Consider the following 18,009-nt stretch of genomic DNA (forward strand, 5'->3'; position numbering starts at 1 on the left):
GACTTTTATCGTATCTTTTAAACTTCAGAATGTTGTTTTTGGTTTTGAACATCATTTTAATGCTTTTCTTTGCCTCTGTGTTTTAAAATAACGAGTCCAGTATTACTGCAGCTTGCCGTGGACCACAGTGTACGGCTCTGACCTGTCAATCACAGTAAGCCCCGCCCTAAAGCATACCCTGCTTTATGGTCTGTGTGACTCTAAATGGACCATAATGTACTAAATGAACATCATGCTGTATTGAAGAAGACTTGAAACTGGAGATTGAGACATAAACTCATGTTTACAATGTTTACTGAGGTAATAAATCAAGAGAGAAGTAGAGTCATTCTCTCATAGACTTCTATACAACCAGAGGAGTCGCCCCCTGATGGTCAGTAGAGAGAATGCAAGTTTTAAGAAACTTGCATTAAAAATCTTAAAAGTAAAAAAGTACAAGAATGAAAATATCCGTTAAGTACCAAAAGTAAAAGTACTTATTTTGCAAGTAGAATTATATTTATATTTCTGGACTTGCGTTACTGATGCATTCATGGGTCCAAAATGTTGTGCAATAGCGATATAAAGTAATATTAATGTTGTGAAGTGAAGAGTGTTTTCAACCCTAAAAAGGGAGAACTAGTCACATATTGAAGAGCAGCCAGAACACTGTTGTATTTACTTCATATGACGTGAGATGAAGTGGCTGTTCAGCCTCATGTTTCATGTTTATTAACTTTTGACGAAACGCTTCTGTTGCTCCAATGTGAATCCGAATCATTCATGTAGAATTATGCACCTATTTGCTCTGTTTTAATGAAATCCTTGTTCAGTCCCTCTTCTTAGTGCCCGTGTAATTAAATCTCATCGTCGATAATTAACACGTTCCATCACAATGACATCACCGACTATTTGTGTAATAGTGCACAACAAACATTAATGCGGTGACGTCTGCGGGCATTTTATTTCATTTTATTCCTCTGTAGTCTCGTTGTAATAATGACTCGACTTCTGGTCGATGAACAGACGGATAATTAGTGAACACAGAGAGAGGGCATTTGTTGTTCTGGTCTGCTCCACACACACACACACAGAGAGCACTGTGTGAAACCTGATGTGAGGAACACTATGAAACATCTAAAAGACAGTTTGAACCTGAAAATAACAGAGGCGGTTACAGGTTAACAGACGGAGACAAATCGGCTTCCTTGTGGCAATTTTCCAACTTTATAGAAACCTTTTCATGCACAGCAAATAAAGAACGACACAATAAATCTGTTGCTGTCTTGTGGCCCCCCCCCCCCCCCCCCCCTCAAAAGTGACACTTAATAATCCTCTACTGGTCTTATTTACCCGACTTCCACTGGAGGCACAAACATGGACCAACTGAATGCGACGTTCGGTGCCTGGGTTCACGTCTGGTTTATTGAGTCTAATGAAGAGGTAATGAGTCCTGACTCTGGTTCCTGATTCAGTTCCGGGGGTTTAGAGCCAGAGGGACCTCCAGAGAACCGTGTCACAGACGCCACAGAAGCTCTGAACGGGTACGGTGGAACAAACCAACAGAACCCTGTAGAGTTCAGAGTGACGGGCCCGGATGTCTCACTCAGAGCCTCTACTTAGAAATGCAAAGAGAAAAGTGCATTTTTGTTTCTCTTTGATGGATACAAGCGGAGAGTATGGAGTTATGCACATTTCTATAGGTACTGACTTCTGAAGTGAGGGATTTCAGGCTCAACCTGGTTCCAGAAGGAAGAGTTCATGTTCTCCATCGATGATGTTAAGTGACTGACAGGTGGGGCTCGGCCAACATCGAGGAAAATCAAATACCGCAATATGTTTGAGCTCATTTAGCTCATTGGTATCAAAGTATTTATGAGGCTGCCAAAGAGATGGATGGAAAAAAGAAATGCCCTTAAATCGAACATTGTGAGCTTGGTGAAGATATTATGGCCAGTTATTATGGCAGGTTGTACAAGTGTCCCTCAGAAAGTGACCGCTCAGTGCAAGTTTTAAAAATGCATCATTAAAACGTTTCATCTCAGTGAAACCGCAGTGATGTCGCTCCTCCTGTGGACTGAGTGCCAAATATTATACGAGCAGCTTTCGGCCCGTTCTTTAGATATCTGGTCTGAAAGGCAAAATAAAGTCATTATTCTAACCAGCCGTGTTACGCGGCTCATGTTTTCCACTGTACTTGCTCTCCGAATGGCTCAGCGTTTGCCATTTCCACTGACCTAGTGTCACCAGTGCCACAAACCCTGACTCCACCAACTGCAGTCTTTTCTAACTGTGTGTGTGTGTGTGCGTGTGTGCGCGTGTGTGTGTGTGTGTGTGCGTGTGTGTGCGCGCGTGTGCGTGTGTGTGCGTGTCGCCGCTAAACAGTGAAAAATGGAGGACAGCCTTTGAAGTGCACTTACATAATCTGTGGTGATGGGTTGGAATGCCAGACTTTGGCCACACGCACACACTGACCCCATGTAATTCTCCCTTTATTGTCCTCTGCTTGATGCTGATTGGCTCCCAGAGCTGCAGTGTGTTCACCCTGCAGGACAAAGTAATCCAGCTACTCATGCATGTGTTATAATACCCTTTGTCTTCATCACGGTGTCTCGTGTGTTTTCTTTCTGATTTCTTATCGACGTTATTTGCGGTTCGGATAGTTTTGTCGGCAGGATTACTGTAAAGCTACTGAACTGATTTTCATGTAGTTTGGTGAAAGGGCCCATCAACGTTTGGAGCGGATCCAAATCACAAGGCGGATACACATCATCATCCCATGGAAGGGGCCTTGGCGGAAGTCTTCGCTATATTATATTCACACAATGACTTCTTATTTCCACGTAGCAATCAAAGAAATTCCTCCATTTTCCTTCAATTCTAATTCTATTCTTTGCTTGTTTGTTTTTTTTGACACCTTTGATGTAAGTGTGACCGTTAATGCGTGTGTACATTAAGGTTTCTGACTTCTTCAAACTTGAATTTAGCAGATTGAACTTGATGTATTGTTTTATTTTCCGGTAATTCCCACGTTTGTTGTGAAGATTGAAATCCGTCTCGTTTCTATATTTGAGTCGTAACCTCAGAGCAGACGGTTCATGGAGAGCAGCAGATATTTACCATCCAGTAATGCGTCTCAGAGGAGCGGCACAAAGCGATAATCCGTTTACATCTTAACGACCTCGGTGAGTCAGTGGACTCCTTCAATAATCTGAGATGAGAAACTCTCCTCTAATTGGCCCAATTAGTCTCTGTGCTATTAATTCGTGAAAATCAGAGTCTTACGCTGATCTCTGTGACGATGATGTTCAGACCGTTTCCTGTCTGAATCTGCTTTATAAACGCCTGTTTTTCCTGTTTCTGTTTCCTCTGCAGAGACCAGAACATGCTTACTCCCCTTTTTCCATGGTAACCCAAGAGGAGCATGCACGTCCGGGTCAGGAGCTAACCTCAGCGCTCATCTCCTGCCTCCTGTGAGAACTACACTACCCACAATTCCTGTGAACTGACTGCCCAGTCTTAACGCTAAGATCGACTCAAAAAAGACACTCTGAGGAATAAAAAAACGACAGAACCAACACTAACGACACTGCTGTGAAGAGGACCGACATGGCCAACAACACGGCGGACCACCCTCCGGGGAATTCGGTCGCGGAGGGCAACCATGACGGGGACTTTGGGGTGACCGTGATGGAGCTGCGGGAGCTGATGGAGCTGCGGAGCTCCGAGGCCGTCGCCAAGATACAGGAAGCGCACGGAGACGTGCAGGGCATCTGCCGCCGCCTGAAAACATCCCCTATAGAAGGTGAGACGCGTCACAACACACCAAAAACAAAACAATCACACCAGTTAACAACCGATTCAACTTAGATTTACTTTTAATGCGAAAAACACTGCTGGGATATTAAAACTCACACATCAGGCCTTCTATCTACAATCAAAGCTCCGTCAAACCGCATGATGACTGACGTGCCTGCTTTAGTTCAAAAGGTGTGTGTGTGTGTGTGTGTGTGTGCGTGTGTGTGTGTGTGTGTGTGTGTGTGTGTGACAGGAATTTGTGAGGAGAGGCACAGTCCAGACAGTTCAATTAGCCGTATTTATAATTGGGCTAATTACAGCCTAATAAGTTTTCTTTTTACCTCATTGTTCTTTGGTCGGTAGCGAATGATCCGCGGCGTTGTACGGTTCTATTAATCGATATTGAAGTCAGCGGTTTGAAACATCTGTCGTGTGAGTAGCCGATTTGAATGTCATCCTGGCAGTTCGTTGGTCAAAGTTAATTCACCAACCAGGCGCATAAGGCGGCGGCCCAGAAGCCCAAAAAGTTAATGGCGTGTCAGTCGGTCCATTATGTGTAAATGTGTTTGACAATACGCGCCATTCAGCTGGTCGACTAACACATGCTGCCTGTTGCTTTCTGCAAATCTGGTTTTATTTCTTAACGAGGACCCAACTGAATGTTTCTTTGCCCTGAAGCCTCGAATAGATGAAACCTTTACTAACCAGGTCTTATGTTGTCCCCCCACAGAGCAATAAAGTCTTCTCGTAACCTATAATACATAATACATGTTTATTTCTTGATTTGTTTGTTGAGTATATTTGTAATTAAAGCTGTCAGAAAGTTAGTTGTCAGATAAATGTAGTAAAAAGTATTGCACATCTTCCCCCAAAATGTTGTGGAGTAGAAGTGTAAAGTAATGGAAACACAAATACCTCAAGATTGTACTTGAGCACAGTACGTGACTACTTAGTTCACTGAAAATGCACCAGTAATAATGATGATTATGTAAAAAACTAACACACACATGCATCAGGAGGCGACGGTGTCATAATAATACAAACAAACACGCTCCGTACTTTGTGGAGATCGATGATCCGTTTGGATTTCCGTCAGAGCTTCATGTGAGGCAGCAAATGGCCGACACACTGCTGTTTGTTATTTAACTCCCCCTCTCTCATCTTTTGATCCCAGAGTGTGTGTGTGTGTGTGTGTCTGTGTGTGTGTGTGTGTATGCAGCCATCGGTCCATTCCAGGATTGAAATTAGTTCCAGCCCGTTCCCCTAATGGCTCCATAGATCATTGCTCTGCTCCATTTAGTAATCAGAGGACAGCTGTAGTCGCGTCTTTCACGCAAGAAATTACTCACTTTAATGAAGAAAGTGTAATTCTATTGTCACAGCATGGAGGGGGGAGGGGGGTGGGATCAATGTACGGTTAAAGGCCAACACACACACACACACACACACCGTAATTGACTGGATCCTACGTTTCCCACAATGCAGCTGGAATACTGCCCTTTGCTCAAACTCCATACATCCAGTTTGAGATGCAGGCTTTCGCTTTAAAACTCGTAGTCTCAAAGCTCAAGCGCAGAGGACCCTGATGACGTCACTATGACATCATCAGGTTTATTTTTCTACTCCAGAGCCACAGAAGACATCGTACAGCTGGAGAACAAACCATGACTAGTAAACTGACTTTGACATGTGAAATCTGTGGAGTGGCCCTTTAACTTAGTATTCATGATTCTCCACGCTGAACTGCAACTGATTCATAGTTCAGTGTTGGATTCATGTAAGTTACACTGGCTGAATGGGTTCTAGATAATCACGCTATGGATATACAGGCGGATTGAAGCATCAGGAGGCCGATATAACTTCGGGTTTAGCTTTTTAGAGCTTTTAACCGTATTATACGGCCTGTAATCAGTGAATTAAGTTTGACAACTGTTGAAGACTGGATGATACGGTTGAAAGCTCTGGGAAAAAAGTGTGTTTTACTACTATGGCCCCAAAGACAGTTTGAGCTGCTACGCTGTCAGAATATGCAACAGACGAAGAAGAACCGGTTCATCTGTTTACAGCGCAGCCAAACAAAATGGGGGCTGAGAGGATTCATCGCCTCGTGTTGCTTTAATGAAATAAGAGGAAGTCAATAATTGGCCTTTGGCCTTTTTAATTGGCCTGATTTCATGCTGTGCACAGCGCGGTAGAAAGGACTTGTTTACCCCGCTCATGTGTTGGAGGTCTCAAAAAGTCTGTCATCTGCAGCTCTGCATCACACAGCTCGCTCTCAGCAGGTCATTCAAGATGATCCTCTGACGTGAACTTCAGTGGCAGTCAGCTATGACCCTGCTTGTTTTGACTGCTTCACAATAAAAGCCCCCCGATAGTGAACCAGTTCAACACTTTCAGCGTGAAGCAGCAGCATGAAATGGTGGCTCTACAGTGAAACCTGCATGGCGCCCGGGTTTCCCACGGCGGTTATCTGATCCTCACCTTTACCTGGTTCATCACATTGATCGGCTTTCTTGTGGTCGTGTAAACACAGTCGGTGTCCGTCCACAACTGAAGCTGATGCGATGATTCGTGTTTCCCACGTTCCTCAAACACAACAGTTGTTCACACAGTTTGCTCTTCTGTCTGATAGCCGGCCGACTGTTAGCCAAACCCGATGAGCTCCGCAACAGAAGCATTGTTAGCGGTTCGCGACCTCACACGTTATATTTAGCCGTGTTTCTGCATCAGCTCTCTGTTCTGGCTGTGATGATGAGTCGTCTCTTCTTCAGCTGCTTTTACTCTCGGTCTGTAAAATCGGCCGCTGATTGGACGCCAAGCTGACACACACACACACACACACACGCACACACGCACAGGGCTCAGCTGCAGCCCCCCCCCCCCCCTCTGGTTAATGTGTATTGATGAATCATTCTGCTGCCTCTTTGGAGGTCATTGATCGCCCTCCTCATCATTTCATAAAATCTGTGTATTTCATGTTGACGGGACACACGGGAGCCACACACAGCCAGACGCAAACTTTATTTAAAGCAAGACCTCTTCACAAAGAGACACATACAGACCTAAAAATAAAACCACTATTTTAGGAATAATAGCTTAACGATCAGCAGCGTGTTCTGTCACTGCTCAGGTGAGAAGAAGACATGAGACGGTTTCTTTTTGTCTCTGTCATGTCACTTTTATTCCCTCATGTGAAGGTGTTTGTATCCTCAGACAAACACCTGGGCCTGAGAGCTAAAAATGGATCCAAGCTGTCATCAGCTGATCATCAGATCTTCACTTTTATGCAGATTTTAAGCTCAGTGTGGATGTGTTGTGACCGTTCTCTCATGTATAGATATTTTGGGGGCAGATGTATGGAAACAGACTGCATATAATACTGATGTATGAGTATTGCGTAACGTAACAGGACACTCTTTTAGTCCAACAACCAGGATGAAATTGTGAGGGGGCAATTTTTAACCTCAAATAAAATGAATTGATTTAACCTTTCAACAGCCTCAGAAAGGCTAAATAACAACATAATGCTACGGTTTCAAAATCGACAAAATGCATTTATTAATCGGAGCACTCGCGTAAGAACGTAGCACAATCGCAGCGCGAGTTATATTTTGAACTTATGAACGATTTCCTGTCGAAATCAGCAGACTGAGGTGTGTAGAAACAGCAGTTTGTGGCTTACATCTCTCTGTCTGTCTGTCTGTCTGTCTGTCTCTGTATGTCTCTCTCTACGACCATGAAAAGCATTTTTCATGGTATTCTATAGAAACACGAAGCTTAAACAGCTGAAGTCAATATTATTTTGCTCGTTTACGGTACAGTTTTGAGAGAAAAACGGATACAATTCAGGCTGTTGTGCTTCCTCTGTCTTTGACCTGTAATGCAGACAGGAGAACGTCCTTCTGTTCATCCTCAGACCATTGAGACAATAATTTCTCCCCCCTATTGTCCCCACATATCTGCTTGTACCACTCCATAATCTCAGCCCAGGAATCTTTCCTTAGACCCTTTTCAAACACACATTATCAACTGAACAGTGCTCTACAGTTCACACTGCACCTCTACTGGCCCCGGATCAAATGTCCGTTGGCTTTCATTTACAATACTCAACATTGGGGAGAAAGTGGCTGCTAGTTAGCTTAGCTTTCTAACATGAGTGGGTGAATGTTGACATGTAGTGCACCGTGCTTTGAGTGGACGGAAGAGTATAAAAGGCGCGACACAAATGCAGGTCCATTTAGCATTAGCATTAGCACCATTACCTTGTATAAATACTTGATGCTCATCAGCAGCTCCTGCACGCTCCTGCTGTGTTCGTCCTGCATCATAAAACAGGAGCAGGTTAATGGATTCATTAACTTGTTGTTTCAGAACCAAATGTAACGACACAGAGCCAATAAGAAGTGTGATCAGTCAGTTTGGTCCGCCGTGAGCTTCCTCCTTCATGTCTCTGCTCGGTCAATGAACAGCGAAGACGACAAAACACCGGTTAAAGAAAGTCGTCACACTGTGTAACTAACAAGAGACCACAACAGGAGTTTAGTGATGTAGCACAATTATAACTGATAGTTTCTTTTACACAATAAAGATCCCTTTAATGTTCTTTGAGAACAGCGACCAAGAGATTTACTGAGTAAATCATCAGTCAGAGCTGTCAACCAGTTCATAAATGTATATATATATACACACACACACACACACACACACACACACACACACACACACACACACACACAGCCTCAGGTCATCCATGTCTGCCAGTTCAAGTAGAAAGCTCCTCTTAGTGATCAGCAAGAGGGCGCAAGACACCAAGACATGCAACGATCTTCACGTCTCTCTTCTTTTCTCTCGCTCTGTCACGTCTCTTACAGTGAACTAAAATTAGCTATTATTAGGGGTGTCACGGATCACAAACCTCACGGTTTGGTTCGGATCACGGTTCAGGAGTCACGGTTCGGATCATTTTTCGGATCAACAAAGAAAAGGGGAGGAGACAAATATAACGTTGCTTTCCATTTGTTAATTAAAGAACTTCAAGAACACTTAAAGCAAAGAACTTTGGCCTATAGTCTTACATGAAAACAAAAATATTGAAGATGTCCAATTTGAAACAAAATGAAATAAATAAAAATAATACATTCAAGAATTCTGTTAAGTTTAAGTGCAACATGAGGTATGTTGATGTCCTCGTCCTTTCATCAATATTGAAAGAAAGAAACAGCCAGTGAGCTAGCTTCCACTGTTTACACTGAACCGAACTGCTCAGCAACACCTTGGGTCTATGTTTACTTCCTGTCAGGTTATGCCATTCAAATACACAACAATGTTTACCATTACTGTGACATTATTTTCAAAAAGATGAGAATATCTCCATTGTCTGGGGAGAGGGTCGACCTTTCTGTGGTGACTGGAATATTATTGGGCCTGTCTAGCTTCACTCTGATACTTCTGTCAGCACCTGAACCAGGTGTGTGTCTGTGTGACTCTCTCAGAGGGGGCGTGTCTACAGCACCTGCCCCAGGTGTGTGGCTGTGTGACTCTCTCAGAGGGGGCGTGTCTACAGCACCTGCCCCAGGTGTGTGTCTGTGTGACTCTCTCAGAGGGGGCGTGTCTACAGCACCTGCCCCAGGTGTGTGGCTGTGTGACTCTCTCAGAGGGGGCGTGTCTACAGCACCTGCCCCAGGTGTGTGGCTGTGTGACTCTCTCAGAGGGGGCGTGTCTACAGCACCGGACTAAGAATCACTCCGCCGTGGTGAAAGCAGTCTCTGCAGTCTTTTCCTTCTCATAGAGGTCTGGAACAGCTTCACACTGAAGTGAGTGCGTGAGTGGATTTCGTAGCGTGGCTCAAGCATTTTAACCAGATTTAGAAATCCTTTGTTTTCTACACCGGAGTGTAGGGCTGGGCGATATGGCCTAAAAAAAAAATCTCCGATTTTTTTACAAAAAATCCGATTCACGATTTAAATCGATTTTTTTCCCCCAAAATTTTTTGCAGATGACAGAAGCTGTTGAAAACAATTTTTTCTTTTATTTTGTGATGATTTTCCCAAGTAGGTTGATAAAAATAAAGTGCAAACAAAACCTGAACATTGTAGAAAGGTGCCTGTAGTATACAAAAAGTATTTGGTCACTCTTTTGTTTGCCTGAATCATTTAAATATAAAATTAAATTAAACATAACATTAAATGGCATTAAATAGTAGCCTTCCATTGTAAACAACTGTGCAAATGTAACTTTTTACAGTAAGCTTTTCTAACTGAATACACTGATACAAACACAGCATGAAATAAAATGTATATGACCCTTTAACATTCACATTTTCAAAAGTGCAACATCTGATCTAACATCAACATAACATATTTTGCACAGTAAATAAGTGCATGTAAACAAAATCAAGTGCATTCACAACATAACCAACAGTATTAAACAGTAGTGCATGTTTTTTCTAAATATTTTTTGCCAGGAAGACAAGCCTGTCTACTACCTCTGGCTTCAGGCATGCACGGTGGCATGTAACAATGCCCCCCCCCACACACTGAAAAGCCTCTCAGAGGGGGCACTTGTAGCTGGCACAGAGAGGTATTTCTTTGCTAAAGTACTTAGCCTTGGAAAGTTAAGTTGGTGACGCTTCCACCAGTCAAGTGGATCGGTGTCTGGGTCAACCTGCTGGACCACAGGTCAGTTGTTGCGGAGTAGAATGACATCCCCTCCAGCTCCGCAGAGATCCTTTGGCGTGTACTATTGTACAGCCGAGGCAAGGCAACGTCAGAAAAATGTTTACGGCTTGGTAGCACGTACCTGGGGTCCAAAGCTTTGAGACGGTGAATAAACCCCGGCTTTTCCACGGTGTATATGGGCACCATATCTTTTGCGATATACATCGCGACTGCATCCGTGATGGCTTTCCACCGGGCACTCTTCTTCTCATGCGGAGTACAGTTGGTGAATGTCTCCAAAATGCTGGGTTGTTTTTGTGAGGTGGCGGCGGCAGCAGTGAAGCTGCTGGCCGCCATTGTTTTAGTTTGTAAACAATGCGCGCGCACTCTACTACGGGAAAAAGGGGTGGGGGCGATTTTCTCGATTTTCAATAAAACACATCGCCTTAAAGCACACATTCGAATTAATCGATTAAATCGATTTATCGCCCAGCCCTACCGGAGTGTCCCCGTCGCTGACATGCCCGATGTTTTGCCCCATCCATTAGCTAGACCCACTGCTCCTTGAGGGCCACTCCCAGCTGACGTTGGGACGAGAGGCGGGGTACGCCAGTCGACTACAGAGCCGGAGAAATACAAATCTGAAATAGATGTAGATTTGTTGTGTAAATGGTTTCAGTTTTATTTGCCTGAGGATTTATGAAGCTCATTCGTTACGTCCTTCTGCAGCAGAGGATGTGAGATACTGAAGATGGAACAACAACCGCCATCATTCTCCACCCGCTGTGTTGGCCTGTGAATTAAACTCTGCTGTTCAATCTAATGTTTAACCTTTCTGCCGCTTCCAATACAAATCTCACTGCATTTTATTATTAAGAATTTTAAAGTTACTACAAGGAACTTTTTAAACTGGTCTCAATGTGATACTGATGCCTCTATATGAGACCATCGGGGAGAATATTGGCCTTTTCTGTACAGTTATTCTCAACGCTTTCATCCAAACGAGAGCTTCTCTAAAGCTGGGCAGTAACTTTACAGTTGATCCAAGATGTTGCCTACAGCAGCAGGTGGAGTTGAGGTAATCTGGTTCTTAAATACATCTTCTGGTGCCCTGGAGTCATTGAGTGTTTCAGGTCTTGCAACAGACCTGACGGAGGTTATTCAGGCCTTGTTCTGTGTCCCAGAGACGTTCTGCTGGCCCCACTGGTCACTCTTCTTCAGCCAGAGCCACCCAGATCAGGGGTGGGCAAACTTTTTGGCTCGTGGGGCCACATTGAGTTTTAAAATTTGACAGACGGGCCGGGCCAGTAGCAGATGAATGGAGTGTTTGTATGAACTAATATAAATTACAAGTAAAAGCCATGACCTAAAAAGTAACTTGCATTTAATTTCAGTGGGAACAGTGCTGTTGGTCACCCTTTTTAACCAGTGCGTCAACGTTTAGTGTCAGTTTTGGTTGTGGCAATTCTCAGAACTAATATAAATTACAAGTAAAAGGCATGACCTAAAAAGTAACTTGCATTTAATTTCAGTGGGAACAGTGCTGTTGGTCACCCTTTTTAACCAGTGCGTCATCGTTTGGTGTCAGTTTGGTTGTGGCAATTCTCAGAACAGATCTGAGGTGTTCATCAGTTAACTGGGATCTTACACGGTACTTTTTTATTGCATGAATGCATATTTTATCATGCACTTACTTATTTAAGCAGTCATTTTTGACACAGAGTTTTTAGTGTAAAGGTCTTTTCAGCAGTTTGATTCTTTGAAGGGATCATACAAATATTTAACTGGTAACATCATCAGAGCTCTGCTCTGTAAAGTCTTTCCTTGTCTCTCCCCCTTGTGTCACGGTGTGGGCACATCTCACTGGAGTCAGGAAACGTATCAGAATACCCTTATTTTATTGGTTAAACTGCATCACGTGACGTGATTTACAACGCATTGGTCGGTGTTTTTCCTGCACAGCTGAACAAAGTGCCGTAAATGCTGGAAAGGAGCGTGAATAACTCTGCTGCATAAAGCAAAGGCCACTGAAAACGGCAGGATGGTGACGAGCGGTGAACAGCTGTTGGCGTGGCGTGACAGCTGTTGGCGTGGCGTGTCTTCCGTTTCTTCCTGTTTCATTCGCCTACATTCCCCTGGGTCCTAAGCCCCTCCAAGTACAGCTTGTTATTACCCTCTTTGCACCAACGTACATTTATAACAAATACCACGCATATTACGGTAATCAGCGTTGCAGATGTGTCAAACTCTATCGGTGCATCTCCGGTCTGTCTTTGTTCATCCTGCATCGCTCTGTTCTGTTCTTTTATGTGATGTTACTGGAGCGACCGAGCCTCTCCCAGCTGTTAGCAGACTGTTGTGGTCGGATTATAAGGCCCAACGGGCAGTAGTTTGCCCATGCCTGATCTAGATGGTTCCTAGAGCAGTAATGGCTCATGTCTGTTTACTTTCAAAGGCCGATGATGTTGCGCATTTTAGGAGATTCATGTCGGTGGTTATATCACAGAAAACCGTTTTTATTTGTACAGCTAAGGCGACGTGTACAGTAGAAAAAACATGTTTCCATCATAGTGTCTGCATGTTGACTATATCGTCTGGCTGCATTTATTCCATAACTAATAAATACTGTGAGAAAAGCAACAGTCTGACAGCAGGCTGCAGATGAGCCGACAAAAACAGTGAGAACTCGCTGTAATAATCCTGCAGCCGAGACTTTCATTTATTTTGATAATCCAGAGGAAATGTGGTTCTGCTGTAAAATGTTTTAAGATCTTTGATGGACTTCAGGACGACTGCAGAGCTGTAATAATCTCACAGTATGAATTTATAATCTGGAACGTGTGTGTGTATCATCTATTTACTTCGTTCGTTGGTGTATAATAGCCCCAGTTTGTGTATTAACAATACATTAGAGTCAAAGCTGAACATCCATTTGTCTGAAAACCTTTCCAATATTTAATATTTTACTCCAAAATAATGTTATATTTGGCTGGTGTTTTACATAAAGGACCAGCGTATATGTCATTGCTAGCTATATAAAGAGGAAATACAGTTGCAACTGGTAATAAATGTTATTTATGGCGCAGAGGACAGAATACTTTCACATGCGGATGGTAAAAAAGAGTCTTTGGGGATTTTGGAACTCCGTTCATTACGGCTGTAATTGTTTTTTCAAAGATCACCAGGGACATATTTGTTTGAAACTGTGATGCTCGAAGGCTCAAAGATATGTGGTGTGTTTGTGTGTGTGTGTGTGTGTGTATAAATGTGCGTGACTTATGTGTCACCGCACACCATTGCATGCTATTACGCCACTTATCTTCATGCATTTTTAAACAGAGCGGAAAGGGCTTTCGATTCCAGGAAGACCAAAGAAAACGTCGGAGGAAATGACACGAGACGAGGAAAAAGGAGCATTTTATTTAGAGGAACCGTTACCAGAATAATTGTGTTGGGTCGGATGTTTGTGTCAGAACAAATTATAGACTGTTACGTATATGGAAATAAATATACAATAACCCAAGTGACTGTTGGTGAACTGTGTTCACACAGTAACGGGGTGGACCAGCTGAGAGGACGACTTCTGTGCAGATTTAATTTGATGAATTTGATTTTGAACCTCATAAATCCAAATTGTATGTACAATTTCTATATTTGTAGTTTCTGATTGTATTTATATGTCATTTTTTATGACTTTGACTGATCCCAGAACTCCCAAGAAACTCTTTTTTTTCTGTCTGATTTGGAACCATAAAGCCTTTTTTTGGGCCAAAGTTGAATCATTTTCATCTTGAAAGGTTGCGTCTTCGTCTTCACTCCATTGCACTGCCTCCGACCTTTGCTCTGTGTTCTAACTGAGCACATCTTAACGGGTGACACTCTCGCTTTTGGCTCTTGAAATTGATCAGATTCAGTCGACGCTGAAGCTGAAGACATCGACCTCACAGCAGCGACTGTTGGTCCAGCTGTGACAGAATAATACACTGGAGGATGATAGAAGGACTGAACTGATGGCTGAACTGCAGAGATGATGAAGCTAACTGGAAGCGGTCCTGACAACATGGAGGAGAGAGGGGGAGAAATCGCTCCTCTGTCTTTTGTAGTGGACATCAAGCACTCAGAACAATGAGAGACATTAATCCCTGCTGCTGTAGTGTCATCAGTCAGAGGGAGAATGAATATGAGAGCGTCGTGTGGGTAAAAAGATGAAGCCGTGGATTGGAAGAGATCTCGTTTTGGACCAATGAAGTTCATTTCTGCTGGAAGCTGAGTTTCATAAACGTCTGTGACAGGCGAGTGTGCAGCTGACTGCTCCGCTGCTGCTGGAACATCATCGCAGAGCTTTAATCTGCATCTCCACGGGGACGTTCACAAACACAACGAGCCGCCGCCAGATGAAACCCGCCGCCACAATCTCAGCAATACACCAGAATGGAAAAAAACAGCCAGACTTGTATCGATCAAACCGCCTGTAAAGGTGCTCTGTGCTTCTGTTTTTGTCCTTTATTTTAGTTTGACAGCAGCTTTCAGCATCAATCACAGGCTTTAAAATGATCAAACCCAACTTTGAACGAAACCACAGCGCGATGAAAGATAGCCGCTGATGACTTTGACAACGGGTGTGTATTTTTAAAATCAGTTTGTTGCTCCAGCTTCTGATGTTTCTGCTTCTGCTGTAAACCGCGGAGATACTCAGACGTGTCGGGAAGCCGCGCTGCTGCTTTTACACATAAGTTTGTTCAGGTACACTCGTCTGTGATGGCGTGCTGAGTAAATACTGAAGAGTTTAATTTGCATCTCTCATATCAAATTACATGATGTCGCCAAAGATTGCCTCCTCATTTAATTATCCTCAACTCACTTCCTTTCATCTCACATCTACCATCACTTCACCTCCTCACTGCTCCTCATTTCACCTCATCTCACATCTCTCTCTCTCGCTATCTCCCTCCTCTCCTCTCATTGTATCTCACCTATTATCACATCCTCACCCCTCATCTCATCTGTTCTTACATCATCTCACTTCGTCTCATTTTCACCCAGAACCTCTTCAACCTCATCTCACCTCCTTTTCTTCTCGTGTTATTTCATTCCCCCTCATATCATGCACAATCTCTTCTTCTCATCTCACCCTTTTTTGTCCATTTTGCCTCGTCATCTTCTCTCATCTCATCCCAGTTAATCTCATCTCCTCTCACATCGCCTCATTTAAACCCTCGTCACCGCGTCTCGTTTTAACTCCTCTCACCTAATTTAATCTTGCCTCAAATGGCCTCACCTAATCTCATTTAATGTCACTCTTGTCCTCATCCTAATTCACCTTATCTCAGCTCACATCCCATCTCATCTTCATCACCTCATCTCCTTTCACCTGGCATCATTAAATCTCATCTCATAATCTCCTCTCACCTCGAGCCATCTCATTTAAGCTATTCTCTTCTCATCTTGCTTCCTCTCTTTTCACATCACCTCTTTCTCCTAACCCCCCCCCCCCCCCCCGTTAATTCATCTCACTTCCCCTCATGTCCTTTCACATCACTTCTGCTAAGCCAGAAGCCATCATCTAGTATATTTACCTGATTACTGCGTCCAAAGAAAAAAGAGAGTCCGATTATTGAGGAAGAGGAGAGAATCATTGGAGAAGGCAGGAATACGAGGCCGTTATTAAAACACATGGAGGCGGAGACTTGTTCATGCTGACTTTCTCCTTCAGGAGACGTTTCTGGCGGTGCGGTCTGTTGACATTCAGATCACGTTCCACTGCACATCTCCCAACTCCACCAAGAATCCACAGCAGCCATGTTGCTGCCCACACAGCCGTGCAGAGGAAGTTACTGAAAAACACCCAGATTCATTAAAATAAATTAAAAAAAGAATCCGTGAAACTAGTTCTCATCCGGACACGTCCCTGCGCTCCCAGAAGTATCTGCAGACAAACACTGTGTGCTGAATTTAACGTGAACGAGGTCCTGTGGTGACGAGAAAACCCTAAACACGACCTGTTGTGTTATTTATATTTATATGTATTAATTGATGATAAACAAACAGCAAATGATGTTTTCAGGTTGTATTTTCACCCAGTTTCAATAAAATAAATAAATAAATAAAACCAACCGAGCTCCGGCTCTGCTGCCTTTGTGAGCATCCGGGTGGACGGAGAGATCTCTGTGTTGTTATTGTCTTTATAAGGAGAATGAACGAGCAGTCAGACATGAGTCACTGCTGGAAAATGACAGTCACAGCTCTGGAATCAATAACTCGCAGATATTGTTTGGTCTTCAGAGAGCAGCAGATTGTAAAAGATGTGTCTGCAGAGGGACGGGAGGAGAAACCTCAGACACATTTCTCATTAATTGGTTTTAGAAATCCTGTGACTTCATGTGATTTAAAGAGGTTTACAGGAAAGAATACTGAACTCCATTTCATTTATTTAAACCTACTTATTCCATTTTTATTGTTTGTTTTTATTTGATTTATTCATTCATTTTTTATGTTCATAAATTTTATTGTATTAATTCGTTTTTTTCAATTTGTCTCAACTATTGATTTACAAACATGCGTTAAACGATCTATAAGAAACCCTGACGGCTCGCAGGATAATTAACAGAAAACATAAAGCTAGAGTTATGGGGTTTTCTTGTGAATTTAAGTCTTTAACTTTTCACGCCTTCAAAAATGATCAACCAATCAAATGACCTTTACACTGGTTGAACTGATCATAAACTGGGAACCACTGCTGGATACAACATGCAGGAATCAGTGATGCTCATTTTTACCATCCGTGTGGCTGCACCTGAACGCACCATTTGCCTGACCTTTTGGTGCATGTTTTTTTTAACTGGATCTCCAGACAGACGGGAGGAAACAATGAATAAGACAATGCATCATTTCTTTGGGGGGGAACAAATGTGTGTTGAGGATTCGCCCAAATAAATACTGCATATGGAAATACTGCAGTCTTTCATGGCAACAAAAGTAGGTCATGTTGCAGAACTACTGTTTATGGAACACACAATGAAGTCTTTTACTTTCAGGATTCAGTTTTGAGCCAGAAATCGAATCCTTGTGTCGTGTTTTGTCTTGTGTTCAATATTTACTTCAACACCGTCAGCTGTGCAGAATTATTTATTTTACTCAGAAGGACTTGGATGTTCCTTTGAAAAGAGCATTACGTGTGTGACTTGTTATAAATGCGTTTCTACCTTTTTGTTGTTTACAAAGCAAAGACACGCTCTCGTTATTTCGCCGTATCGATGTGATGATTGATGTCTCGCGGTCGTGTCTGCAGGTCTGTCTGGAAACCCCGTCGATTTGGAGAAACGTCACACGGCGTACGGCCAGAACTTCATCCCCCCCAAGAAGGCCAAGACGTTCCTTGCGCTGGTGTGGGAGGCTCTGCAGGACGTCACGCTCATTATTCTGGAAATCGCTGCCATCATCTCGCTGGGCCTGTCCTTCTACCATCCACCAGGGGGCAACAGTGAAGGTCGGTACAGTCACGTCTGAACTGAAAGACGGAGAAGATACTATCATGTATTTTAGTTTGGGTCAATTTGTAACCTGGGGGATGTTTATA

The 18,009-nt window shown here is 43.2% G+C and overlaps 1 protein-coding gene across 2 annotated transcripts in view; it reads left to right on the forward strand.

The window, feature by feature from the left end:
- The window catches only part of LOC306775412 (plasma membrane calcium-transporting ATPase 1-like), an 81,109-nt gene that overhangs the window by 22,858 nt on the left and 40,242 nt on the right, over positions 1 to 18,009 (forward strand). For both annotated transcript variants that reach the window (XM_079265834.1, XM_079265835.1), the window contains exons 2-3: positions 3,355 to 3,784; positions 17,722 to 17,919. In XM_079265834.1, the coding sequence (XP_079121960.1) occupies positions 3,589 to 3,784; positions 17,722 to 17,919 (394 nt within the window). In that variant the 5' untranslated portion in view covers positions 3,355 to 3,588. The remainder of the gene's footprint in view (positions 1 to 3,354; positions 3,785 to 17,721; positions 17,920 to 18,009) is intronic.

This window comes from Melanostigma gelatinosum, assembly GCF_949748355.1.
Source record: "Melanostigma gelatinosum genome assembly, chromosome: 3".
Classification (NCBI taxonomy): domain Eukaryota; kingdom Metazoa; phylum Chordata; class Actinopteri; order Perciformes; family Zoarcidae; genus Melanostigma; species Melanostigma gelatinosum.